The 27,440-nt window shown below is 42.8% G+C and overlaps 1 protein-coding gene across 1 annotated transcript in view; it reads left to right on the top strand.

Moving 5' to 3' along the window:
• Positions 1 to 285: 285 nt before the first annotated feature.
• The window catches only part of ttc27 (tetratricopeptide repeat domain 27), a 113,738-nt gene continuing 86,583 nt past the window's right edge, over positions 286 to 27,440 (top strand). The window contains exons 1-5 of the mRNA XM_084153159.1: positions 286 to 574; positions 8,345 to 8,525; positions 10,112 to 10,241; positions 16,820 to 16,960; positions 18,586 to 18,688. Of these exons, the coding sequence (XP_084009285.1) occupies positions 484 to 574; positions 8,345 to 8,525; positions 10,112 to 10,241; positions 16,820 to 16,960; positions 18,586 to 18,688 (646 nt within the window). The 5' untranslated portion in view covers positions 286 to 483. The remainder of the gene's footprint in view (positions 575 to 8,344; positions 8,526 to 10,111; positions 10,242 to 16,819; positions 16,961 to 18,585; positions 18,689 to 27,440) is intronic.

The following is a 27,440-nucleotide window of genomic DNA, read 5'->3' as shown; positions in this document are numbered from 1 at the left end:
GGTGGTTATAAATGAGGAACCTGCTGTGCTGATCTCTGCAACGTGTATAATGGAAATCGCCACATAATGCTACAAATGAAGAAACATATGTTCTACTATCTCAACATTTTGAGTTAGTATCTCTAAAATTTGACCGAAGTTTCTCGAAATGTCTACTTAGTGAACATTGTACTTACATATCTCGACATTGTGATAGTACCGACATTTTACATTTTTGTATCGACATTTTACATTTTGGGGGTGTTCGGAAATGGGCTTCCATAGCCTCCTAATTAGTTTTCCCATGATGCAATGCGTATCTGTCATGGCTGCGCACTGTTGCCACTCACTGCACATGTGTTGAAATAAACAAATGTATACCATTCAATTGAAATAGGCTACATTACAGCAGTAAGGTTATATATTGTCAATTTACAATTACGCCGATCCTGGTTGGAAACAGTATTGACTTCATTGTACGACTGTTGCAAATCACATTTTGAGATGGTGCGGGAGACTGAGATTCCTGTGCTCCGAGGTTTTCTGAAACCAAGCGAGGCAACGGAATGGAAGCAGAATGTTTTCAGCTCTGCAGGTGAGAGATTATTAATCATTTTTTCGAAAAGCAGTATTGTTATCATACTTTACATTTATTTTGGTGTAGATTTAGCAAAGTTTGTGTTTTGTGAGAATTGTAGGTACAATTAAACGATGGCTAGCTTGGTGGTGGCTAATAACGTTACCTTCAGCTAACGTTCGGTAACTACAGCTAATATAATGTGGAGACATATGGCACACAGTTATCGCCACTGTCCGTCGGTTTGTCAATGGTTTGATGTCATTTGATGAATGTGGAATGTTTCACCAAGGTTCAATATTAAGGCTACGTGATATGATTAATTGAACTAGCCAGTTCGTTAAAATACAGGTTTGAATGCTTGCTAGTTAGCTACTGTACCAAGCAAATTAGCTGTGAACTTGTGGGAGAGACAGCCTAGCTAAAACACTGTAGCCGAGAGAACGGAGTAGCGCACTACTAGCTACAAAGGCTAGACCGGGCAGTGAATTTAGGCACATGTTCATCTAATTGACTGGGTATTCATCTCATACTCTAACTTTTAAATTTGGAATATAACGTCACAGATAGTTAGGTACCAGCTAACTATGTCACCAATAATATACAGGTATCTACTTAGCGAGCTAGCTATGTACCGACTCCCACCAGGAGCGTATTCCATTACGCCAATTATTTTGCAAAACGTTTCGTAAACAAACGAAACGGGGAGGGACCTACCTGAACATTCAATTTTGCGACTGTTTGGACTTATTACATTCCAACCCATGGTGACGCATCCCCCCGTGAGGATGCAAATGTCCAAAATATATACGGTAGATAGTTTTGTTTAGCTAGTTCAACTAACCGGTAGCTTTGATCTCCGTAATGTGTTCGTTCTCGCTACACTAGAGGCAGCAATAGTGAGTTAATTGCTGTCAGGTTCTTTCGCTGAACACTGTCAATTTTCTGCATTGAGGCTGTGGCCACGCACGTTTATGACAGCACAGTGGGGCGAAGCATCCCATCCCCCATGAAAGAACGTAAGACCCTATGGACAATCACCATGCACGGCCGCTATTTTCTATATGCTCGGCTATTTTCTTGACATTTATGCTCATCTGTACTAAATCCGAGGTCACTGGCTTTGCACAATAATCAGCCATGTCATCATATAAATCTCGCCCATCATCCAGGCACTGATGGCGCAGTAAGGTTAGCTTTACCAAGTGATGTAGCTATGTAATGGTTGTCTGGGCTGGTTTTATGTGCTGTTGTCAGAATAGACATGACATGCTCTATGTTGGTCTCCATTTGGATTTAGCAAACTAGGCTATGCTTTTGAGACATCACCCATCAACAAAACACATATAATCTCTGCAATTTCTGACATCAGATTGGATTGAAATAATGTATTGTAAATGTGATGTTGGTCTGCTTTCCACTACACTGCAAGTATATATTTTTTATCCAGCAAGTCTACACTGATGACATACAAATAAATGTACACTGAACAAAAATATAAACGCAACTATTTCAAAGATTTTACTGAGTTACAGTCATATTAGGAAATCAGTCAATTTAAATACATTAATTAGGCCCTAATCTATGGATTTCACATGACTGGGAATACAGATATGCATCTGTTGGTCACAGATACTTTTGGTCATGTAGTGTATGTGGATACCTGCTTGTCGAACATCTCATTCCAAAATCATGGGCATTAATATGGAGTTGGTCCCCCCTTTGCTGCTATAACAGCCTCCACTCTTCTGGGTAGGCTTTCCACTAGATGTTGGAACATTGCTGTGGGGACTTGCTTCCATTCAGCCACGAGCATTAGTGAGGTCAGACACAGATGTTGGGCGATTAGGGCTGGCTCGCAGTCTGCGTTCCAATTAATCCCAAAGGTGTTCGATGGGGTTGAGGTCAGGGCTCTGTGCAGGCCAGTCAAATCAAATCACATTTTTTTGGTCACATACACATATTTAGCAGATGTTATTGTGGGTGTAGCGAAATGCTTGTTTTCCTAGCTCCAACAGTGCAGTAGTATCTAACAATTCACAACAATACACATAAATCTAAAAGTATAAGAATGGAATTAAGAAATATATAAATATTAGGACGAGCAATGTTGGAGTGGCATTGACTAAAATACAGAATAGAATACAGTATATACATATGAAATGAGTAAAGCAGTATGTAAAGATTATTCAAGTGACTTGTGTTCCATTTATTAAAGTAACCAGTGATTCCATGTCTATGTATATAGGGCAGCAGCCTCTAAGGTTCAGGGTTGAATAACCGGGTGGTACCCGGCTAGTGATGGCTATTTAACAGTCTGATGGCCTTGAGATAGAAGCTGTTTTTCAGTCTCTCGGTCCCAGCTTTGATGCACCTGTACTGACCTCGCCTTCTGGATGGTAGCGGGGTGAACAAGCCGTAGCTCGGGTGATTGATGTCCTTGATTATCCTTTTGGCCTTCCTGTGACATTGGGTGCTATAGGTGTCCTGGAGGGCAGGCAGTGTGCCCCCGTTGATGCGTTGGGCAGACAGCACAGCACCACCCTCTGGAGAGCTTCTCCGCTGTGGTCCCGTCGATGTGGATAGGGGCGTGATCCCTCTGCTGTTCCCTGAAGTCCACGATCAGCTCCTTCATTTTGTTGACGTTGAGGGAGAGGTTATTTTCCTGCACCACTCCGCCAGGGCCCTCACCTCCTCCCTGTAGGCTGTCTCGTCATTGTTGGTAATCAGGCCTACTACTGTTGTGTCGTCTGCAAACTTGATGATTGAGTTGGAGGCATGCGTGGCCACGCAGTCATGGGTGAACAGGGAGTACAGGAGGGGGCTGAGCATGCACCCTTGTGGGGCCCCTGTGTTGAGGATCAGCGAAGTGGAGGTGTTGTTTCCTACCTTCACCACATACAATGAAATCAAGTTCTTCCACACGATCTCGACAAACCATTTTCTGTATGGACCTTGCTTTGTGCACTGGGGTATTGTCATACAGAAACAGGAAAGGGCCTTCTCCAAACTGTTGCCACAAAGATGGAAGCACAGAGTCGTCTAGAATGCCATTGTATGCTGTAGCGTTAAGATTTCCGTTCACTGGAACTAAGGAGCCTGAACCATGAAAAACAGCCCCAGACCATTATTCCTCCTTCACCAAACTTTACAGTTGGCACTATGCATTGGGGCAGATAGTGTTCTTCTGGCATCCGCCAAACCCAGATTTATCAGTCGGATTCCAGATGGTGAAGCATGATTTATCCCTCCAGAGAACGCGTTTCCACTGCTCCATAGTCCAATGGCGGTGAGATTTACACCACTCCAGCCGACGCTTGACATTGCACATGGTGATCTTAGGCTTGTGTGCGGCTGCTCGGCCATGGAAACCCACTTCATGAACCTCCCGACGAACAGTTATTGTGCTGACGTTGCTTCTAGAGGCAGTTTGGAACTCTGTAGTGAGTGTTACAATCGAGGACAGACGATTTGTATGCGCTTCAGCACTCGGCGGTCCCGTTCTGTGAGCTTGTGTGGCCTACCACTTCGCGGCTGAGCCGTTGTTGCTCCTAGACGTTCCACTCACAGTAACAGCACTTACAGTTGACCGGTTCAGCTCTAGCAGGGCAGAAATTTGACGAACTGACTTTTGGAAAGGTGGCATCCTATGACAGTGCCACTTTGAAAGTCACTGAGCACTTCAGTAAGGCCATTCTACTGCCGATGTTTGTCTATGGAGATTGCATGGCTGTGTGCTCGATTTTATACACCTGTCAGCAACGGGTGTGGCTGAAATAGCCAAAGCCACTAATTTCGGGGTGTCCACATACTTTTGTATATATAATGTACCTTAACCCCACTGCCTCCATGGGGCACTCTGTTCACAACGTTGACATCAGCAAACCACTCGCCCACATGACGCCAGACATGCTGTCTGCCATCTGCCTGGTACAGTTGGAACCGGGATTCATCTGTGACGAGCACACTTCTCTAGCGTGCCAGTGGCCATCGAAGGTGAGCATTTGCCCACTGAAGTATTTTACAACGCCGAACTACACGCATGTCACAAGACCCTGGTGAAGATGACGACGAGCACGCAGATGAGCTTCCCTGAGACAGTTTGTGCAGAAATTCTTCAGTTGTGCAAACCCACAGTTTCATCAGCTGTCTGGGGTGGCTGGAATGCCACACCTTGATATGCTACACCTGTCAGGTGGATGGATCATCTTGGCAAAGTAGAAATGCTCACTAACATGGATGTAAACAAATTTGTGCCCAACATTTGAGAGAGATAAGCTTTTTGTGTTTATATAACATTTCTGGGATCTTTTATTTCAGCTCATGAGACATGAGACCAACACTTTACATGTTGCGTTTATATTTGTGTTCAGTGTAGTTAGTTCCCTCCCTGTTCCTATACGTGCCCTTGTAGGAGATATGAGGCTGTTGCACTGACTATTCTGAAATCTACACTAATGTATTAAATATTGCTTGAATATTGAGGCCCAGGGCAATTCAGAATCATATTTCTCCCATATTGAATTGCCTTACATCGACTGCTCAATGTGAGGACCTTTATGAATTACTGACTGATTTGAGGTCCAATTGTTTTCCATAATTTCAGTTTCTTGACAAATCTGAAATAGATTTGAATTGCTGAAATGTTATTAAGTGGTTGAGAGGTCATACCCTGGGGTTTAATTTGATCTCATCTCCCTTTCTCCTTCTCTCACCCTCCCTCCCTCCCTCTCTCGGCTCTGCTGCCTCTGGGTTTCATTAGATCTGCAGTGAGGTGAAATATCTCCATACCTCACAGGCCAGTCAAGCAGCAATTGCCTATTAAAGCTTTAAAGGTAGACTCAGCAATTTGACATAGATGCAGAAAGTGAACAGCATAGTGGGTCAATTTCCGCATCAACTAAGATGGTTGAAGCACGAGGCTCAACTTCTCCGCTGTTTTGGTGCCCTGGCTAACACGTTGCGAAGTGAACCTAGGCACGTGCAGATGCTATGTGTGACTGAGAGCGAAGTCTTGCATCTCGCTTCTAATAATATCTGTGGTGCTGCTCGTGGCAACGGCATTTAGCGGAGTCTACCTTCAATGTCAATTGTCAAAAACGCATCAACTCCGATTATTCTAATTTTCACATTGTAGCTTAGACCCTATTTTACATAATCAGAAGTGTTTGTGTTGTGCCCATCATTGGTTGAGACACAGCATGCTCTTGAATACAAGGTGGGTGTCATTTCAATCATAGAAATATAATTCATAGAATGGACCTATCCTTTCAGACCCCTGCAATTCAGCTGGTACACCATTGACATTAAATGGAAATTAAACTTTAACTTCCAATGACTACCAGAAAGATGGCTGGTCCACCCACCGTTGATTGTAACTTCAATGGGAATATCTATTCTATGATCTATATTTCTATGAATGCAATAGGTTTTCAATGAAAGATTGAAAGTTTAATTTATAACAATGGATATTCCGACTCGAGTCAACATTCTCTGTGTGGACCTTCAACCATCTTTGTCGTACCATTTGAAAGTTGAAATGTCAACTTTATTCACATTTTAGTACATTTATCAGCCAAAACATGACATCCACCCTGTATTCAATAGTATTCTGTCACATACCATCTATCATTTTTTGTGATAAAAAAAAAAAAATGTTGACTCCAATGCTTCCCACAGTTGTCAAGTTGGCTGGATGTCTTTTGGGTGTTGGACCATTCTTGATACACATGGGAAACAGTTGAGCTTGAAAAACCCAACTAAATATTTTGTCTTGCCCATTCACGCTCTGAATGGCACACACACAATCCATGTCTCAAGGCTTAAAAATCCTTCTTTAACCTGTCTCCTCCCTTTCATCTTCATTGATTTGAAGTGGATTTAACGAGTGACATCAATAAGGGATCATAGCTTTCACCTGGTCAGTCTGTCATGGAAAGAGCAGGTGTTCTTAATGTTTTGTATACTCAGTATATGTGAACATGAAAAAATCATTTTAGGTGTTTTTTGATAATTGACGTTAAAGCTTAGAAAATGACATTTTTTCCCAATAAATTATACGTTTTACAACCCTCTTGTAAGCTTTGAAATGATATCAAACTCAACCGTTTATCTTTTTCCGGGATGAAGACATGGATGTCTCATGGTAGGGTGGGGATATGCAAAATGGGTCAACTTTGAGCACCTCCATCTCCTGAATGTTTTGCCATTCAGGTCCAAAATGTCACTTTCTGACCACTTCTACCATGGGCAAACATATATGGAAGGATTCATTCTATTCAAAAGTGGTGCAGTCAGAAAGTGATTGAAATCATGTGGAACGGCCCTGCAGCTTTATCAGTGAAAGCATTGGCTTTGGTGTACTGTGGGTGTGTCCCAATCTATTTTCTCCCGAAGTGTGCAATTGTTCACTTCCTTTCATGGATTTGAAAGGAAATGACTGGTTTATGGAAACTCCCTCTAGCCCATGCCTACACCATTCCAATGCTTTTACATTTGTGGGGACTAGAGATTATTGGGACGCACCCTGTGTGTGTTTGCCAGTTTGCGGGGCCGTTTTAGTTTGCTCAGGTTTTCTGCTGCTGTATACCCAGCCTCTCATCTTTCCCATTGCTCTCTCTCTCTGTCCTCACTCACTCCCATCAGGGGAGCACAATGCAATCAATGCTAATGAGCCCAGCCAGCCTCCCTGCTCAAATAAAGAACTAATGAAAGCTGGAGAGACGCTGAAGCCGAGCACACAACCAATGCATAAAATACAATTACACCAGGCCGAGACACCTTGGCCTCATAGCTAGACTGTTCTCTTTATAATTCCTCCCCCTTCAGCAATGCCCCTCCAACAGCCAAAAGCCTGCGCACACACACCAAATGATCTTCTGCAGGGCATTGTTCAATATGCTCATCTTCCTAATGAGAATAAGGAGTTAGATTAATAATCTGTGAGAAACAATATAAGACAAATGAGAGTGGGTATGTTGTGGAGGTAATAGGGCCTTGGAGTGAGTGCTGCTACTCTGTTAAGTATTTATGCATAGTCACTTTAACTCTACCCACATGTACATATTACCTCAACTACCTCAACTAGCCGGTGCCCCCGCACATTGACTATGCAACGGTACCCCCCTGTATATATAGCCTCCCTACTGTCACTTTATTTTATTGTATATATAGCCTCCCTACTGTCACTTTATTTTACTTCTGCTCTTTTTTTCTCAACACTTTTTTGTTGTTGTTTTATTCTTACTTTTTTGTTTAAAATAAATGCACTGTTGGTTAAGGGCTGTAAGTAAGCATTTCACTGTAATGTCTGCACCTGTTGTATTCGGCGCATGTGACCAATAAAATTTGATTTGATTTGATGCTTGATTTTCTCCATTCCTGGATGGTAATGGTTCTGGGACAACAATAACGAGATGGTTCGGCTGTAATACTTTGACTCTAAACAAGTAGCCTTTTAAGGTAATTTGAATTGGATATAGAGGTATCTGAGGGATAATGATCCATCTATTTCAAACAATGAGGCTGCACCCAAATATACCTTTCAAAGCTAATGGCCGTTCCACAGAGAAATATGAGACTACGCCAGGCAGACAAAGGAAAAACCATGGACAGACAATAGCAAAATTGTGGTGGCGTCAGAAGAACTAAAGACTTTCTTATACATAGCCTGTCATATGTATTGAGCCACCCATTATTACAGATACACAAGACACATCTCTGACGATGTCATTGGCAGCTTCTTGTGTTGCCCCTTTATCTCACTGCTTCTACTTTTTTGCCTGCCAGAGGCGGGTCCCCTGCTGCAGTCCCTGTTCGATGGGGACTTTGAGGCGGTGCTGCTAAGTCCTCAGGTCCTGGACCTGCTCGGTGGTGGAGACAGCGGCGATGGAGAGGCCATCGATGCCTACCTGGAGAGACGGGTCCTGGCCTACCTCAACGACAGCACACAGGAGGACAAGGCTGACCGGTAAGAAACAATAACTGAGTAGGGATCTCATGCTGACACCTTATTCAATGTTAATCAATTCATTGAATCAAGTGTTTTAGTGTTGGGCTGGAACAAAAGCATGCATACTCTGTAGCTCTCCAGGGCCAAATTTGGTGACCACTGCGTTAGTCTTTATTATAAACAAGGCTAAACAAGATGTAATATTCTTTCATATAAGCCGACAGATTGCCTTTTTAAGTGTACAGCACTATGAATGAATACAATTATCTTACTGTAATAGAGAAGTTAACCTTTCTAATGATAACCGTATTATGTCTCAACTCCTCAAATTGCACACAGAGCAGACACTACTGAAACAGGAGTATCAATTAATATTGATTCTGGTAAATGAATGCTCAGTTTGTTGCGCGCGGCATTGTGGTACCACGTTCCACTTGCAGCATTTTAGCCAATTACTTTTATATTAGCTGTCTAGTCTGTGTTTTATAAATGTGCATTAAGCATAAAACACAATTATAGGAATTGCAACTCGTTCTCATTCTGAGAAATAAGGTAGGCCACTTGATTTCAACATTTGAACAAAGTGGACAGGCTAGCATGCTGTTCAAACAGTTGGAGATGGACAGAAGGGTGTGTTCATAACAATATCATTTCACAACCCCTGAATTCATTAGATTATTGCTGACTGTTTGAAATGCAGTGTATTTGATTTTTAATTGCACAACAAAGCTTATTTAGAGAACATTTGAAAAAATCTAGATATATATTGGATCATGAATCGCCCATAAATCAGATTATTTTGTGGTGATTTGTAGGACATAATGCCCAGGCCTAGTACACAGTGACCTTTATTGATAGGAGGGAGAATTACCAGGCACAGGCTGTTCCCTCGCTGAACGGAGCTTCCTGCTGCCCTTGAATTATTAATTTTTAATAAGAACAGCTTAACATCTCCTTCTCTCCCGTGGAGATATCTGTGGGAGAATGGGTATTTCAGCGGGTGTCGCTACTCTATCCCCCTCTGTATCGGATCATTTCTCTCAATCTCTTTCCATTTTCTGCTACAGCGTTAGTCAGCTAGGTGTGTTGGAGAGGCCTGTATGTATGCATAGCTTCAATTGCTCTAAGGGAGATGGGAAGCAGTTCCTCTTTGCCCTGAATCTGTGCCTGGACAGCCCAGACGCCCTATTGAATGAGTCCTGCTGCGAGGACTGGAGCAGCCCGCTGTATCCGCTTCGGAAGGCTGCCGGCCTGATTCGCAGTGTGGAGATTAAATGACCGTGTCTTTACTGTTTCATTCTCTCTCCATCTCTGTACTGAGCTTGTGCTTGCTCTTTTGGGAAGCCTCCTTTTAATGTTTCTTTCTCTGAACTCCCTTTCATTTAGTTCTCTAGCCTTTCTGTTGCTCCTCCTCCTCTGTTTTGTTCCCTGTTTTCGTGTTTCTCTAGTGTCTAATAGTTCTGGGTTCTATACCTTCCCTCTGGTCTCCATCATTGTTCTTTCTCTCTGTCCTCCAGACTCTGTTCTCTCATTTATTTTCCCTCACTGCTCTCTCTCCTATTCATTGTGACATTGCTTTCTTTTTCCTTTCTTCTTTTTCTCAGGGAGAATGCTCTGTTGGCCCTGGCGGCGGCCTGCCTGCACCTCTTTGCCCAGAGTAACTGGACGGGTCCCCCTGTCGCCATCCATGTCCCTGACCTGCTTCCCCCGGCCCTGCTCACCTCCCTCACTGAGGTACACTAACAGCAGGGTTTTTTTACGGAAATGTGGCGCCGGACAACATGACATGGAAGATTTTAATTTACCAGCCATTTGAGCTATTATTGAGTTGCAGCTTCAGTGAAAAGCATCTCAAATGTTACATTTTTGTTATTTAGCAGACGTTCTTATCCAGAGCGACTTACGGTTAGTGCATTCATCTTAAGATGCCTAGGTGGGACAACCACAGGCATAGAAAGTACATTTGTCCTCAGTAACATAGGTTTCAGTAGAGTCAGAGCTAAAAGGGGGGGTGGAGTGGGGGGGTCGAGGTGAGGAGGAGGATTATTTAAGATACTGTTTGAAGAGGTAGGGTTTCAGATGTTTTCGGAAGATGGGCAGGGACTCTGCTGTCCTAGCTTCAGGGGGAAGCTGGTTCTACCATTGGGGTGCCAGGACAGAGAAGAGCTTGGACTGAGCTGAGCGAGAGCTCCAAAAATGTGAAGATAATGTGTCTTGAGTATAATTTTAAATGTTTAGACGAGAAGAAGGGGAGGGGTGTGGCGACGATATAGGCGAGTCTCTCTCCAGAATGGCTCAGCTGTCTCCCGCTAATTCTTGCGCTTTCATTGTGTGAATAGTTTGCCCTTTGATTTTTTTTCATCAATTCCCCATTACATATGTCACCAGTAGTACATGTACCGTTAATCCCCGTCATTTGTTAACATTAATTTATGTTAATGCGTGTGTTAATTACACTCATTTGCCATTCTCGGAGTGGAAACAATGTTTGCTGAGTTCACAACCTGCTACACTTGCAAGAAGCAAGTTTTGGTTTATTTCATAACCATCATTTACGAGATTGTCAATTTTTTCATTGTCTTTTGTTTGGAGTGCTCCATGTGAACAATGTGTCTGTTTTCTCTGTCCTGATGTTGAGTACCTGGGCTGCTCCTCAGAAATGTGGGAAAGTGTTTTTTTAACATCCATTGCGAATGATAATATATTAAAACTATAGTTCTTCACAGTAAGCTATTTGAAGAAAAAAATCCAACAATCTCCCCCTCGATAATCAGAAATCCACGGTGTGAAAGAGCAATGGAAGTTTTAGGCCTACTGCTGCATTGGCCTGTAGGCTAAAACGTCCATTCGCTCATTTCTTTAGCCGCCAATGGATCACTGGTGTATCAATATGTCTTTATGGCAGAGGTTGGTGAGCTCGCATTAGTTGACTTAACTTTTAGATTTTTATTATTTTTATTCCGATTTTTTTGACAATGATTTTGAGAAAATAAAACATTATTATTGAAGTTATACTGTTCCACCAAAATGTGCAGAACGGTAGAAATTGTAGCATAAATTGTAAGCTTCCCCAAACTTGAAAACGTTCCGCCAATGTCTTTATAAAATAATTGCTTCCATGTTTCCATGGTCGAATTTTGCCTATAGGCTACTTTGAGACATGCCTCATAATGTGAAATCATACATTCAGGTTTCAAACAATTATGTTTTCAAAATGCATACTGCCTCCAGCTCACATTGTAAAGCGATGGGTGACGCGCTGATAGCCTGTTGCCTGCACTTGAATGAATGAGTGAATAGGAGGTGCGTTTCAATTACCAGTTGAATAATACAAACCGTAACCTTTTTAATCCTGCACCAAAACTGTTTTTAGCACGCGATTGCATTTAGAATTGTTGCGCAATGAATGGGCTTATGAAAGCATGTTTTACTCCAGCAGCAACCAGCTGAGGAGCAGCAGGAGAAATCCCGTTCAAAATAGGCTCTGTATGCTGTGCACATGTGATAGCTGTGTTGGGAAAATAAGATGCATGATGACTAAAGAAAATACACACAGGCCAATTTAATTCCACTAAATTATGCAAATTAACCTATAGACTGATGAGCATGACAGTCAACTGTATTTATATCGACTGGTATTTCCATCAATGAATAAAAAGCATTATTTTGCAATGGAATTTTTTTCCTCCCGGTCATTTTTGCCGGCATCAGTTTTTTTTATATCGGCTTTTATTTATTTTTATCGGCACTTGCTGACTAACAGACACCCTGAGTAACATATCCTTTTCTCTCCTTAAACTACACGCACACACTGCTTTTTAAAATGTATCCACAGCCACCCTCCCTCCCCAGGCCTGACCTACAGGAGCTCGACCTTTTAGACCATTTTATTTCCCTGAGAAGACATTTCCAGCCCATCAGCTGTTTTGGAAGCCGATTTGATTTTGGACGCAAGGATTGTGTGTGTGGCAGCGCTGGGTTGTGACTCTGACATGGTTTGATGAATGGTGAGGACAGATGACCCCTTTATACCCTTTGCTCTGGAAAATGAGGCTGTATAGAGTGAGTCTGTGGAGGGAGGGATGAAGTAGTGTTGCACGGTATAACTGGACCACGTTAATAGCACGGTACCAAAATGTCATGACATTTTAGAATACCATAGTACCGTTTCATATGATACTACCATCTTTTTCGGCCCTACCAATCTAAAGAACCAGTTGGCGCCTGTTATAAAATGTTTCTAAAGTCAGTTTTGTTTATAAATTCAGTTTAAACATTTTAAGCGACAGCAATTAATAGTCTCTTGTATGCACCAGTCCAATAATGTCACTTTCATGCACATCTCACGTGTGGCAGCTGTGATGAGCCAGCCGCATCCCCTTGCAGCCATCACTCACCTGCTTCTCTCCGTCCGCTCTTCCTGCGTCTCTATTCATCAATCCGTTTTTAAAAATATAATTAACCGTGAAGGCGAGTGGGGATGTAGACCCTGATGAGTCTTTTGTTACATTTGTACATTTGATGCATTGAAGCAGCGCGCAGAGTGAGCAATGTTAATACATTGTATAATTTCATTGCTTGGTATAACCAAGAGCACAGGCCAGTCTGAGTAGGCTTTGCAATTGCAAGTGCGGTGTCATGCAGCCTCTGAGTGATAGAGAGGGAGAATGGAGCACACCTTCGTGACAGGCATGCTTGCAGCTTTACAGCAAAGAGAACATGCACATTCTATATAATTTCACAAACCATGTCACGGGCCGTTTTTAAATGTATTAGTTTGATAACAAACAACGTTGTTCAGTCATGTTACCTACCTAGCTAACAACATGTTAACTTGACAGGAGGTCTAGTCAAATTTGATTGACCCAGGAAGGAAGGAAAAGGGTCTGCTACTCATGAGATGTGCTTCAAATGTAGGATTTACGTAGGCCTAATGTAAGCCTAAACTATATCAACAATCTATCTCTTTCTGCTTCTTCTTACATTCTGTTTGGGAGCAGTGTGTGTGTGTATGTGGGAGAGAGATAGTGGTGTGTGTTTTTATGACCGGGAGATAGAGAGAGTGTGTGACTGAGGGAGGGAGAGTGTCTGTGTTAACTGAAGAGTAGGCCTTTCTCCTTAATGCCACAATGACATGCAGATCATTATGCATTTATATTCCTCCCTTTCCTCTAGCCAAATCACAGGTAGGCCTTTGCAAATATAAGCAAATAAGACATTTTATGCAATATTTTATTATAGTGAACAGTTTGAAGTTAATTCAATATGTGTTGCATTGAGTAGAAGTGTGTATATCAGTGACAGGTTTTTTGCTAAGCACATGCGCAAAACTTTTAGAAAACGGGAACAAGCGTCCGGGGGACGGGCGCCCAAAATATTTGTTTTTGTCACATGCGCCGAATACAACGGGTGTAGAACTTTACTGTGAAATGCTTACTTACTAGCCCTTCCCAGCGATGCCGAGTAAAAAAAATAAGTATACAAAAAAATACATATGACCCACTACTTTGATTCTGGCCTATGTAGCAACATTTGAAATTGTGTTTTTTTAATACATGGGATGAAAGTAGATTCAGAGCTAGAAAATTGTATATCATACACTGCAGTTGAGGAACAATGGGAAAATAATTCTGCTTTGAAAGTTGATAAACTTGTAACCCCACTTTTGAGAAAATGGCCCTTGAATGTTTTGGTACACCTACTGGAGAGCTCTTTGTCTACACCCATTCAGCATCGTTCACACCCTCTTAAGCCTTAGCCCCACCCATCTCTTTAAGGATCACATGTGAGGCCATGTGCTAAACAGAGTAAGTAAGGTAGTGTAGTAAACAACCAAAGATTTCAAGACTAAAAGTGGTGAAAGTAGTAGCAAAAGGTAGCAGTAAAAATACACTATCTAGTCCTTGGCGTATATCCTAATCTGACTTTGGTGCAGGTCATGTTGTTCTTCACATTACCATCTCTGGTAAACACACACTATATCAAATAAAAATCAACGTTTATTTGTCACATGCACCGGATGCAGAATGTGTAAACGGTACAGTGAAATGGTTACTTGCATAGTGGAGTCTTTTGTTTAGACAAGTAGCTAGCTAGCTAAACATTGAACCATAATCCCAACTCTAATGCCGTGTTCAAAACAACTGGGAACTCTGAAATCTCAGACTGGGGAAAAATAAATTAGAACGGTCATCCAACTCGGAGTTCCAACTCGGCAACCCAGGCCTAGTTCTAGAGCTCCGACCTGAAGATCACTGACGTCATGATTTGACCTCATATTTTTTAGAGTTCCCAGTTGTTTTGAACGTGGCAATACTACTATGCACCATGCGTGAATCTGCAGGTAGCTAAAGCTAACCAACTAGGTTCAATGTTGGATAGCTAGCTAACATTAGGCTAGAACTAGCAATGTAAATGGATTTCTGAGATAGGAAAAATATTACTACACAGATCATACATTTAACAGTACGCTTTAACTTGCAATGAAAAAGACTTTCTGACAAAATTAGAAACGTATAATATCTGAAAATGTAGCTGGACTCTTACCCGTATACATGGATGACTGCTTCTCCCTCTGTCATGGATGCCATGGTTGCTCTTAGTTTCAAGATGTAATCCGGAGACAGGTGTTTTATTCAACTGCCTTCAGTGTATTCTTTTCGACTTTCTCCGCATTTGGCAATCATCTCTCAGCTTCCACCGGGCATTCCACCGATTTCAAAAGTCGGTCAACTTCTTCTGTGACAACACTGTTGGTCGCCGTTTCTTCCCCGTCGCTGTCATCAGAGGACTCTAATGTCTGGTTCATTTAAAATGTTTTTACATAATTCATCGTCTGATTCATTTTCAGTATCAGAGTCAGCATCGCACGGTCGTCCTCCAGAAAGTAGTCAAAAACTACTTTTTCCCACTGATCTTTGTCCATAGCGCCTGTTAATTTCAGGACAGCAATGTTGAGAGCGGTAGCAACACCTCAGTTCATGATATCTTTTTAAAAAAGCTGCGGAAGAAAGGATTATCTACACATAATGAGCAGCTCTGTATTTACAGATGGCATACAAGTTTGTTATTAAGGCACATGAAAGTTCACATGTTCCAGAAGGCATTTCTGCCAAAAAACGTATTTGGATAATAATATAATATATAATGCCTCTCCTGTGAAGTAGTAAGGTGTGACATACGCCTAGCTTCTTGAAACAGGTCAGAAATGGTAACACGAGGAATAAAATACACAAGAATGCAGCTATATACAGGGAGTACCAGATCAATGTGCAGGGGTATGATGTACATATCTACCTCACGTACATGAAGGCATGGTAAAGTGACTATGCATCAGGATTAATAATAATAAGAGTAAACTACAGAACAGAGTAGGAAGCGAAGGGGATACATAGTCAGTTCCACAACTGAATGCATTTGACTGGAATTTGTCTTCCGCATTTAACCCAATCCCTCTGAATCAGAGAGGTGCGGGGGGCTGCCTTAATCGACATCCACTTCATCGGCACCCGGGGAGCAGTTGTTGTTGGGGGTTAACTGCCTTGCTCAAGCAGCAGCATATGATGAGTGTAAAAGTGTGTGTGCATGTGTGTTTGTGCATATGTAGTGAATGTGTGTAGGTTTTGTGAGAGTGTAGTGTCACATTACACCAGAGGAGACAGTAATTCTGCTGTTGAAGAATTTTCCAGGCTGTGATTAATCTGCCTTGTTGTGTAGAGGACCCTTGTAAATGGAGCTCCTCCATTTATGCATTGTGGCCTGGGAACTAGGGAGATCAACTCAATAAGTGCATGCCTTCACTAATGTGCCACTGCATTTTGTGTCACATAGAATATGTGCATTGATGAGCACATAAAGGAAAATGGCAGAGCCACTATGGCAGAGCCTGGGGACAGGCCACTGCCACGGTCTCAGGGTACAGAGGCTCAGTGAGGCAGAGTAAACGGCTCAAACTTAGGCTTTATTACATAATTTACCAACAGAAATGCTTACAAATATGGAACTTAACCTTTGTTACTGAAGTTATACCTTTTCTTAAACTCAGTCTTTGAGCCCCAACCTGTCAACTGTTGGGGCTGATTGTCCAGCCAATCACGCACTCGATTGACTAATGACCCTCAGCTGGGCTCCATCAGCCTCCCAAGTGGGAAGGTGCCGGGAGGAGCCGGAAAGGCTCTGGAAGGGCACGGCAAGAGGGGTAGAGCTGTCCTCTCGGGCATCACTTCAGGGGACAGGGCAGCAGAGCCACAACAGATCATTGATATTTTCTATACCAGTCTAACTCGCCTCTGTGTCCTCTCTCTCCCTCCCAGCCTGGGACCCTGACCTCAGCCCTGCTCAGCATTCTTCTCCTGGATGGAGAGTCGGTGTACTGCCTGGTGGGGAATCCCTTCCTCCTGCTGCTGGCCAGGGTCCTGCTGGTCAACTGCTCTGCAAATCTGGATAGCCTCCAGGTAAGAGATAACATAGCAGAGATATCACTTTGTATCTGGGCATTAGCTGAAGCTGTGATTGTGAAATGACACTCGTCACGTCCCCATTGTCTCTCCCCAACACAGAAAAATGAGTTGAGAGACAAAGGAAATACAGCAAAGATTCTGGTCAGGGAGACGGATGCATACTTGATTCCTTCAGATGTGCTGTGCTTGATTTGCGTTTCTCCTTCTAAGCCACTGGAACAGGGAGAATCATTGGATGTGGGTGCAGAAACCTATTCCTGCATTTCCATTCCCTGTCCACACACAGACACACACACAGGAATGCTGTGCATTGTCACTCCATTGCCAGCACACTAATACATCTCCAGATGTATTTATTTACCCCTTCCCTTCGTGCTGAAACTTTGGCATCCTGGTATTACAGGGAGATTAGTTCACCGTAGTTATTATTCTTGGAGGAATAAAACAATGGGTCAGGTAGTGAATCATACTCCTAAGGCATGTACACACTTCCCTTCAGCAGCTCAGTCACCTGTAAATATTTTACAGCTGTAATGGCTAAATAGTAGTTGTTTAACTACATATTGGCTGCCTTTTGAGTTTCAGAAGCTCACCTCAGGCTGTTTTAGAGAGTTACTGTTGCCTACAAATTATAACATGCTGAATGAATGTGTGGTTTGATGGTAAGATCTATACTAACTACAAGATCCATTCTAGTGATCATACTATTAAAGTTTGATATGTGACGCGTACACACACACACACACACACACACACACACACACACACACACACACACACACGTACCCTCAGAGTTCAGCAGTTGTCTAAATCAAGGGCAAACTGTCCGCTGCCCCCTCCACCCCCCTGTACATTCTTATTATCACCCAGCTTCTCCACCTCTCCCATCCCAGTCATAAAGAGAGGAGGGGAGGGGGCTGCAATGTTCATCTGCATATCACCCTCCTCTGATGAGACGGCAGAGTGTGTGTGCGTCGTGGGAATATTGATTCAGGGAGGCAGACGATTAACGCACCATACGGCGACACGGTCGGGATAGCCGGCCTCGTGCATCGCAAATGAGAAAGGAGATGTCCTCACTGAAACACAAATGGCCTTTTTACATGGTTCACTACCTTTGGCCATGCAAGAGAGAAGGGGGTAAGGGAGAGGGGAGAGGAACCCATACATGGCTTGGAGCTGTTATTTTCCCTGCCACTTTGCATTTTGGTCAGAGAGCTGAAAAAGAGAGGGAGTTGACTATTTTTTGGGCTGGGTCAGCAGCACTTAACTATAGCATTCATTTTATGTGTGTGTTAGTATGTAGGGTCTAAGTTGGTTGTCATGTGTTCAGTTGGTTCAGGCACTAGTACAGTAGTTATTTATTTAGTTACTATTGTTATTTAGTTACCTGTTACAGTAGTTATTTATCTACTTGTATTATTATTTAGTTACTATAGTTATTTAGTTGCGACCTCATCTATGTATTGGGCCGTTTGTACAAAAGCACTCACTTACTCTCCCATGCTCTCTTTCACTTACCTGTTTGTTGTTCGGCTTACCTGCTCCCACTAACTCCCTTATTTCACACACTTCTCTGGCTAACTTGTTTCTGTTTTCTATGTTCCACATGTGTGCAGCTGCTGCCTTGGTGGACCCTGCGCTACGTGAGCCTACACCAGCAGGTCTTGGAGGAGCGCTCCCCTCAGCTCCTCAGCTTGGCCCAAAGCAGCATAGAGAAAGGTCAGAGGTCAAAACTCACCCACTCACTCACCGAGCAAGACTTACTCATGCACCTTCTTGATGTTTGCCTTGATAGTCATAATTCAATGGAGATGATATAAGAACTTGTGTGGATCACTGTACCACTATAGGGTGCTATGCTACTCAGTACTTTGATCATAGAAGGCATGAAGTAAATGTTTTCGTGGGTTAGAAAGAAATGGGGATTAATCACATGTTGAAATGTGCTTCATTACAATTGAAGTATTGAGCGAATGTAATACTTTTCTGGAGACCGAAAGAAAATGATAAGAATAAGCCAACTACTTTAATTTTTGTGCATGGCAACTAATAGTATCCAAAAGAGCCAACATTATTTCCACAAGAATGTTTGGGTTGCACTTGACTGCTTGAAAACAGATGTATTGAATATATACACTGAGTATACAAAACACATTGCTCTTTCCATGACCGACTGACCAGGTGAATCTAGGTGAAAGCTATAATCCCATATGTTAATCTACTTCAGTCAGTGTAGATGAAGGGGAGCAGACAGGTTAAAGAAGGATTTTTAAGCCTGGAGACAATTGAGACATGGATTGTGTATGTGTGCCATTCAGAGGGTGAAAGGGCAAAATAAAATATTTAAGTGCCTTTGCCAGGGGCACCGGTTTGTGTCAAGAACTGCTCAACAGTTTCCTGTGTGTATTAAGAATGATCCACCACCCAAAGGACATCTGGGGTGGTGGTGCGCAACTCAATATTAGGAAGGTGTTCCTATTGTTTGGTGTACTCTGTGTATATACTCATGCATATTTGCAATCCAGTGTCATATGGCCTTAACCTCTTCTTACTAGGCTAATCTAAACTGCTAGGTGAAAGGTATATGTATCTCACTTTGGCCATCTCCTTCATGTTTGTGTGTGTGTGTGTAGGCAAAGTGTGGCAGGGGATTGATGGGCTCATAATGTCTCGGTTGCTGTGTCGGCAGGCTCAGGCTAAAGTGGACATCGTTCCTCTAAATAGGAGTTTCCTTTCATTTGCAGCGATTGTGTGCTGGGTGGGTGAGGATGGCAGGGTACATTTTCATCTAAAAGGACTTATAGGTGTCCACTTAAGGAAAACGCAGCTGTAAGCACATTCTATTCCCTTTATCTCTGGACCACCACTACACAGGACTCCTGATTAGGCCTTAATATATTAGATAGCCTACACATTGTGCAGGACAGGAGACAAGTACATTAAGAACTTGATTAATAGTATGCTGGATCAAAGAATCTCCTAAAAATATCCCCCTCAGATAAAACTCAGATTATGTATAGCAAGCTGTTACCTTTACCAATCTGTAGGCCTAAGCCTTTTGTCCATTTACGCAGTGCTATAATTAGGGCAGTCCCCATAAAAGAAATAAACAAATCTTGGTCGACCGAGAGTCATCTGTTCTTTCGACCAATCAATTACATTTTAAAAGGTGTATTTGTCCCTATATAGACACACCCTATGTGTTTAAATAAAATCAGTATTAAGTATAAGTATTCAGACCCCTTGACCTTTTCCACATCTTATGTTACAGCCTTATTCTAAATTGGATTAAATAAATAAATGTCCTCATCAATCTACACACAATACCCCATAATGACAAAGAGAAAACAGGTTTGTAGAATGTTTTGTAAATTGATACAAACAAAAACAGAAATACCTTATTTACATACAGTACCAGTCAAAAGTTTGGACACCTACTCATTCAAGGGTTTTTCTTTCTTTTTACTATTTTCTACATTGTAGAATAATGGTGAGGACATCAAAACTATGAAATAACACATATGGAATCATGTAGTAACCAAAAAATTGTTAAACAAATCAAAATATATTTTTACATTTGAGATTCTTCAAAGTAGCCACCCGTTGCCTTGATGACAGCTTTGCACTGTCTTTGTATTCTCTGAACCAGCTTCATGAGGTAGTCACCTGGAATGCATTTCCATTAACAGGTGTGCCTTGGTCAAATAGCCCTTACACAGCCTGGAGGTGTGTTTTGGGTCATTGTCCTGTTGAAAAACATATGGTAGTCCCACTAAGCCCAAACCAGATGGGATGGCGTATCGCTGCAGAATGCTGTGGTAGCCATGCTGGTTGTGTGCCTTGAATTCTAAATAAATCACAGACAGTGTCACCAGCAAAGCACCCCCACACCATCACACCTCCTCCATGCTTCATGGTGGGAACCACACATGCAGAGATCATCTGTTCACCTACGCCGCGTCTCACAAAGACACAGCAGTTGGAACCAAAAATCTCAAATTTGACCTCATCAGACCAAAGGACAGATTTCCCACCGGTCTAATGTCCATTGCTCGTATTTCTTGGCCCAAGCAAGTCTCTTCTTCTTATTGATGTCCTTTAGTAGTGGTTTCTTTGCAGCAATTCGACCTTGAAGGCCTGATTCACGCAGTCTCCTCTGAACAGTTGACGTTGAGATGTCTGTTACTTGAACTCTGAAGCATTTATTTGGGCTGCAATCTGAGGTGCAGTTAACTCTAATGAACTTATCCTCTGCAGCAGAGGTAACTCTGGGTCTTCCTTTCCTGTGGCGGTCCTCATGAGAGCCAGTTTCATCATAGCGCTTGATGGTTTTTTCAACTGCACTTGAAGAAACTTTCAAAGTTCTTGAAATGTTCCGTATTGACAGACCTTCATGTCTTAAAGTAATGATGGACTGTCGTTTCTCTTTACTTATTTGAGCTGTTCTTGCCATAATATGGAATTAGTATTTTACCAAATAGGGCCATCTTCTGTATACCCCCCCCCCACACACCTTGTCACAACACAACTGATTGCTACACCCAAGACTATGATGACTTCATGTGACCACAGCTATATCCCCACTGCCTTTTTACCCTTTAACCCTCAGAAATGCAGCTGTACTTCTCATGCTGTCCAGTGTCATCCTGGAAAAACCTGAACAATGTGTCGCCCTTTCATTTTGCTTCAATGATCCGAGGGACAATACAGGGAGCATCCAGTACCAACACTTCTGTTAATACATAATGAAATGGCCTTTTCTCTCATTCAGCCTCCAAACTTCATAAAGATACAAAACACAGTGAAAAATACTTTACTTGCTGTATGTGATTTGTAGAGCATGTTTTTGATTTAGAGAAATGATGCTCATGTCAATTAAGTCCAGTTGCTACTGCAATGACATCTCAACAAATTAGGTTCTATGCAAATAATTTCACCCAGAATGTCTATAAATATAATAGGTATTTCACTTTACCTGTCGATGGGTTTCTTACAGGAAAGTATATAGTATCTATAATGTAGGTTGCCAAATACACATTATCTTTATCCATTGAAAGTTGCATTGTTCATGCTTTGAAAATGACACTACATGTTTAGTAGTTATTCCAAAATCATGCCTGGGGCGGCAGGTAGCTTAGTGGGTAAGAGCGTTGTGCCAGTAACCGAAAGGTCGCTGGTTCTAATCCCCGAGCCGACTAGGTGAAAAATCTGTCGATGTGCCCTTGAGCAAGGCACTTAACCCTAATTGCTTCTGTAAGTCGCTCTGGATAAGAGCGTCTGCTAAATGACTAAAATGTAAATGTAATGTAAATGTAAACGCATTAAGAAGGAAAGACATTCCACAAATTAACTTTTAACAAGGCACACCTGTTAATTGAAATGCATTCCAGGTGACTACCTCATGAAGCTGGTTGAGAGAATGGCAAGAGTGTGCAAAGCTGTCATCAAGGCAAAGGGTGGCTACTTTGAAGAATCTCAAATATAAAAATATATTTAGATTTGTTTAACCATTTTTTGGTTACTACATGATTCCATATGTGTTATTTCATAGTTTTGATGTCCTCACTATTATTCTACAATGTAGAAAATAGTAAAAATAATGAAAAACCCTGGAATAAGTAGGTGTCCAAACTTTTGACTGGTACTGTAAGTATTCAGACCCTTTGCTATGAGACTCTAAATGTAGCCCATGTGCATCCTGTTTCCATTGATCATCCTTGAAATGTTTCTACAACTTGATTGGAGTCCACCTGTGGTAAATTCAATTGATTGGACATGATTTGGAAAGGCAAACACCTGTCTATATAAGGTCCCACAGTTAACAGTGCATGTCAGAGCAAAAACCAAGCCATGAGGTCGAATGAATTGTCCGTAGAGCTCTGAGACAGGATTGTGTCGAGACAAATATCTGGGGAAGGGTATCAAAAAATGTCTGCAGCATTGAAGGCGCCCATGAACACAGAGGCCTCCATTCTTAAATGGAAGAAGTTTTGGAACCATCAAGAGTCTTCCTAGAGCTGGCCGCCCGGCCAAACTGAGCAATCGGGGGAGAAGGGCCTTCGTCAGGGAGATGACCAAGAACCCGATGGTCACTCTGATAGAGCTCCAGAGTTCCCCTGTGGAGATGGGAGAACCTTCCAGAAGGACAACCATCTCTGCAGCACTCCACCAGTCAGGCCTTTATGGTAAAGTGGCCAGACGGAAGGCACTCCTCAGTAAAAGGCACATGACAGCCCGCTTGGAGTTTGCCAAAAGGCACCTAAAGGAATCAGACCATGAGAAACAACATTCTCTAGTCTGATGAAACCAAGATTGAACTCTTTGGCCTGAATGTGAAGCGTCAAGTCCGGAGGAAACCTGACACCATCCCTACGGTGAAGCATAGTGGTGGCAGTATCATGCTGTGGGGATGTTTTTCAGCAGCAGGGACTGGAAGACTAGTCAGGATCGAGGGAAAGATGAACGGCGCAAAGTACAGAGATCCTTGATGAAAACCTGCTCCAGAGTGCTCAGGACCTCAGACTGAGGCGACGGTTCACCTTCCAACAGGACAACGACCCTAAGCACACAGCCAAGACAACGCAGGAGTGGCTTCGGGACAAGTGTCTGAATGTCCTTGAGTGGCCCAGCCAGAGCCCGGACTTGAACCTGATTGAACAGCTCTTGAGAGACCTGAAAATAGCTGTGCAGCGACGCTCCCCATCTAACCTGACAGAGAGGATCTGCAGAGAAGAATGGGAGAAACTCCCCAAATACAGGTGTGCAAAGCTTGTAGCGTCATTCCCAAGAAGACTCGAGGCTCTAATCGCTACCAAAGGTGCTTCAACAAAGTACTGAGTAAAGGTTCTGAATACTTATGTAAATGTAATATTTCCGTTTTTGGAGAAAAAAAAACAGTTTTTGCTTTGTCATGGGGTTGTAACGTAACAATGTGGAAAAAGTCAAGGGGTATGAATACTTTCCGAATGTACTGTGTATATATATATATACTGAGAATATACTCTCAAGCTCTGTAGCAATTCTTTGCTTGAGTAGCAATTTTTATTTAAATATGATTATGTAGTTATAATTTGACTGATTACCTGCATCATTATCATGATATTGATGGCTTACTTTACCTTGAGACATCCTTGAGAATGTGACAAGTTTGCGAAGCATGCGTGCTATAGAAGACCATGTTGACATTCAACAGCCAGCAAGTCCATGGAGACAGTCGGTAGGAAGATCCGTCAGTTCGATCCATAATGTTGGAGTTTTTCATTGGTTGAGACTGTGGGAGCACCCACCGTTGACGCCGAGCTGAGACATATGTTTTTTCTACTGACTCTGCCATTTTGTGATTTTCCCCCATCAGCATGGGGGGAAAATATGCGCTGTTTCAACAGAAAAAGAGCACGTAAGCTCAATTTTTGATCCAGTCCCCTAATATGAGCAATTTATTAATTCTCTCCCCATCTCTCGCTGCGCTTAATCAATTTAGGGAGATTTGGAGTGTGGCTTGCCGAGCCACAGAAATAGAATAGCATTTCAAAGCAGCAGGGCTCATGTCAGCATTGACGCATCCTCCGCACTTCATATCCCCCTTAAAGATGACATCCCTTCTTCAAACTGACAGCTGACGAAGCGTTAACCTTTTTGTTCTCCCCCACTGGAAGCCAGTTCAGTTGGGAATCAGAAGGAAACCGTTTGATGACTGGGAAATCTGCCAGCCAAGGCCCTAACAGGAAGGCTGCTGGTGTGTTTCCTTTTTAAACGGTTCTGTAATGTGACGCCTTCATTGGCTCTTGAACAAAGATTGTTTAGTGTGTCTGAGTTTTCAGACTGTTGGAGGTGGTGAAATTACCCCTAGATTAACCCTGGCTCCCTCTCTGCTGAGTCTGGCACATTGTTTTTGTAATTGCACATGGAATTGCAGTGTAGGAACAGGTAGTCTATTAATCTTTTAAGAGGCAGGCCACCGTACAAACACAAAAGTATTAAACCCAGAATTAGTCATCTGATTTGGGAAGGAATTGAGAGCTCTTTACTTGAGAAAGGATTAAAAGAAACTCTCTAGACCCTTTGGAATCTAGACTTCATAGAGCACTGCACAAGCTAACCAATCAATTGTCCCTGTCTTTTGTGAGAGCTAATCATCTATTGATTAATGTTACCTCAGGAAGGGCACCAACAGCATTTGACTTGATACCATGGGTGTAATCAGTACTCCAAACAGTTGCAAAACGTTCCAGTTTTGCAATAAAAACTAGCGTTTCTATTGGACAGGTTCAGCAAACGGGGGGACCTACCTGAATCTGTCCAATAGAAACTCTATTTTTCGTTGCAAAACAGAATGAGTAATGATTACACCCATGAAAGTGAGGGGAAAGTATGAAATTAATGTGCTCCACTTATCAATAAATATTCATGAGTTCACTTAAAAGAAAGATTCACCTATTTTGAATGTTACATCGTTTTTGTGCATCTCTGAGCGATGTTCTATTCCCAGGCTCATTTAATGTTTTCATGTGTCTGAGCTTTTGCCGTTCAAGCAGGCAGAAATACAGCCGGTATGATGAGTTTTGCATCATATGCAAAATGGATGAATCTTTCCTTTAAGTTCTAGGGGCTTTAGTAATGGTCTCTCATTCCAAAATGCATATGTCTAACGATTTTTTAATAAAAAAAAAAAAATGTATGTTCAATGCAGAAAACCCACCTGTTCATTTATCCTGATATAGTACACATTGATCTATTCACATCAATTAAGTAATAAGCCTACCTGTCCTCTTTGAAACGTTACTATTCCATAAATGTAACTTCATAACAAGTGATGTGGGAGGGCACAGGGTTATTTCATTATAGCCCATGTTTTGTAACTAGCCTATTTTGAGAACTTAGACTGACAATTTCTTTAAACTGGGAAGGTTATTTTACCTAGCTGCAGGGAGCCAGGGCCTTGGTGTGGAGTGTAATCTGTGTGATTTGTCAAATGTGGTTGGAGGCGCTGGGTTTTCCACCCGGGGCACCGGGGAGAGACATTAGTCTAGCTTTAAGGGGGCATCTGGGAAAGTGGTTCACCTAGTTGGCCCGCTCTTGGGAGGGGCGGCGACAAGCCCCATCCTTAGTCCTGGAAGAGTAGCCATGGCATCTGTCCTCTCGCTCAACACTTTAACTGGGCGGAGAGAGGGATAGGGAAAGATGGAGGGAAGAGTAGAAATGAAGAGAGGGGTAGATATAGAAATTGAGGAATGCATAGAAACGGGAAGCTAGAGACATGGAACATTTTCACTCCCTGCTACAGATGGAACTCTGAGATGTCTCCCCTCTGAATCACAGGCAGAGGCACATGCAGATATCCACTGCATGGTTATATCAGCATGATCCATTATTACCATTCAACCTCGGTAGCTACATCGCTGTAAATCCAAGCCAGACGGATTATACCTGTGTCTGTCTGTCTATGACCCCCGTGTTTCCCTCTGTATTACGACCTGCATTTGCATGAAAACATGACGCTGACGCTGCCACCTTGGCATTTCTCACCACTCCTGTTTGACTACTGAGGAGCCTGACCCCCGCTGTATGACTCATACTGACGGGGGCATGGAAGGGAGGGAGTGAGGTAATTGGGTAGGCGGAGGAGGGAAACATCAGTAGCGTTGGAGTCGCTCTCTCCCCCACCTGGAGGATGAAGTCAGTCAGCTTGCCAGTAGAACTCTAGTCTGCCTCTGATCTAATCAGATCCTAGGAGAGACGCCAGCAAGATGGATCAGCCCTGCCTCAGTCTGCTCCGAGGGCTCTGTGTGGGCTGAGGAACCAGGGCATGCTGGTGGGAGTGGGGGATCTAAACATTGGTACTGGTGCCAGGCAGCCCGCCGCCTCAATGGCTATTTTGAGCAATGCAGTGAAAGCCTTAATTTCCTCAACAATGGGAGGCAGCCCTAGAGAGCCTAGGGCAGGGGGATTGAGGAGAATGGTACCTAAGTCTTTTTAGTTTGGCACACTGCAGCAAGCCCCCACCTCTCCCGCATGGAGTTAATACGATAATCATTAGTGGTGTGCTAAGGGTATGCGTGGGCTAGCTAGAGTTGCTCTTAGTGTAGGTGAAGAGTCACTGGTACTGAATATAGCACTGGCTCCTGTAGTGAGTAGCACAGTATTGGGATACTCTGACTTTGGGATACATCCTGTCAGTTTGACCGTCATAGAAGTCTGTTTTCCGTGTTTGACACAACACACCGTCCTACTGTCTTGTCTATATGCGCTCAATTTTCTGGCAGAAACAAGGACAGAAGGAAAACAGCGGATGAACACAGTGGCCGAGGTTGTGTGAAATACCCAAGCAGCTGCGCTGACACCTCCAGTGCCCAGCCAGATCTATGCATCACACAGCTAAGGTTGAAATCTGCTCCAGTTTGAGAGGTCGCCAGCCGCCGCGGCCAGCCTGTCACTGCTGCTGGGCCACTGCACCCAGGAGGGAGCTGCTAAC

The sequence above is a fragment of the Coregonus lavaretus genome (genome assembly GCF_964263955.1).
Source record: "Coregonus lavaretus genome assembly, chromosome: 36".
Lineage (NCBI taxonomy): Eukaryota > Metazoa > Chordata > Actinopteri > Salmoniformes > Salmonidae > Coregonus > Coregonus lavaretus.
This window is presented reverse-complemented; position numbering and strand designations above follow the sequence as displayed.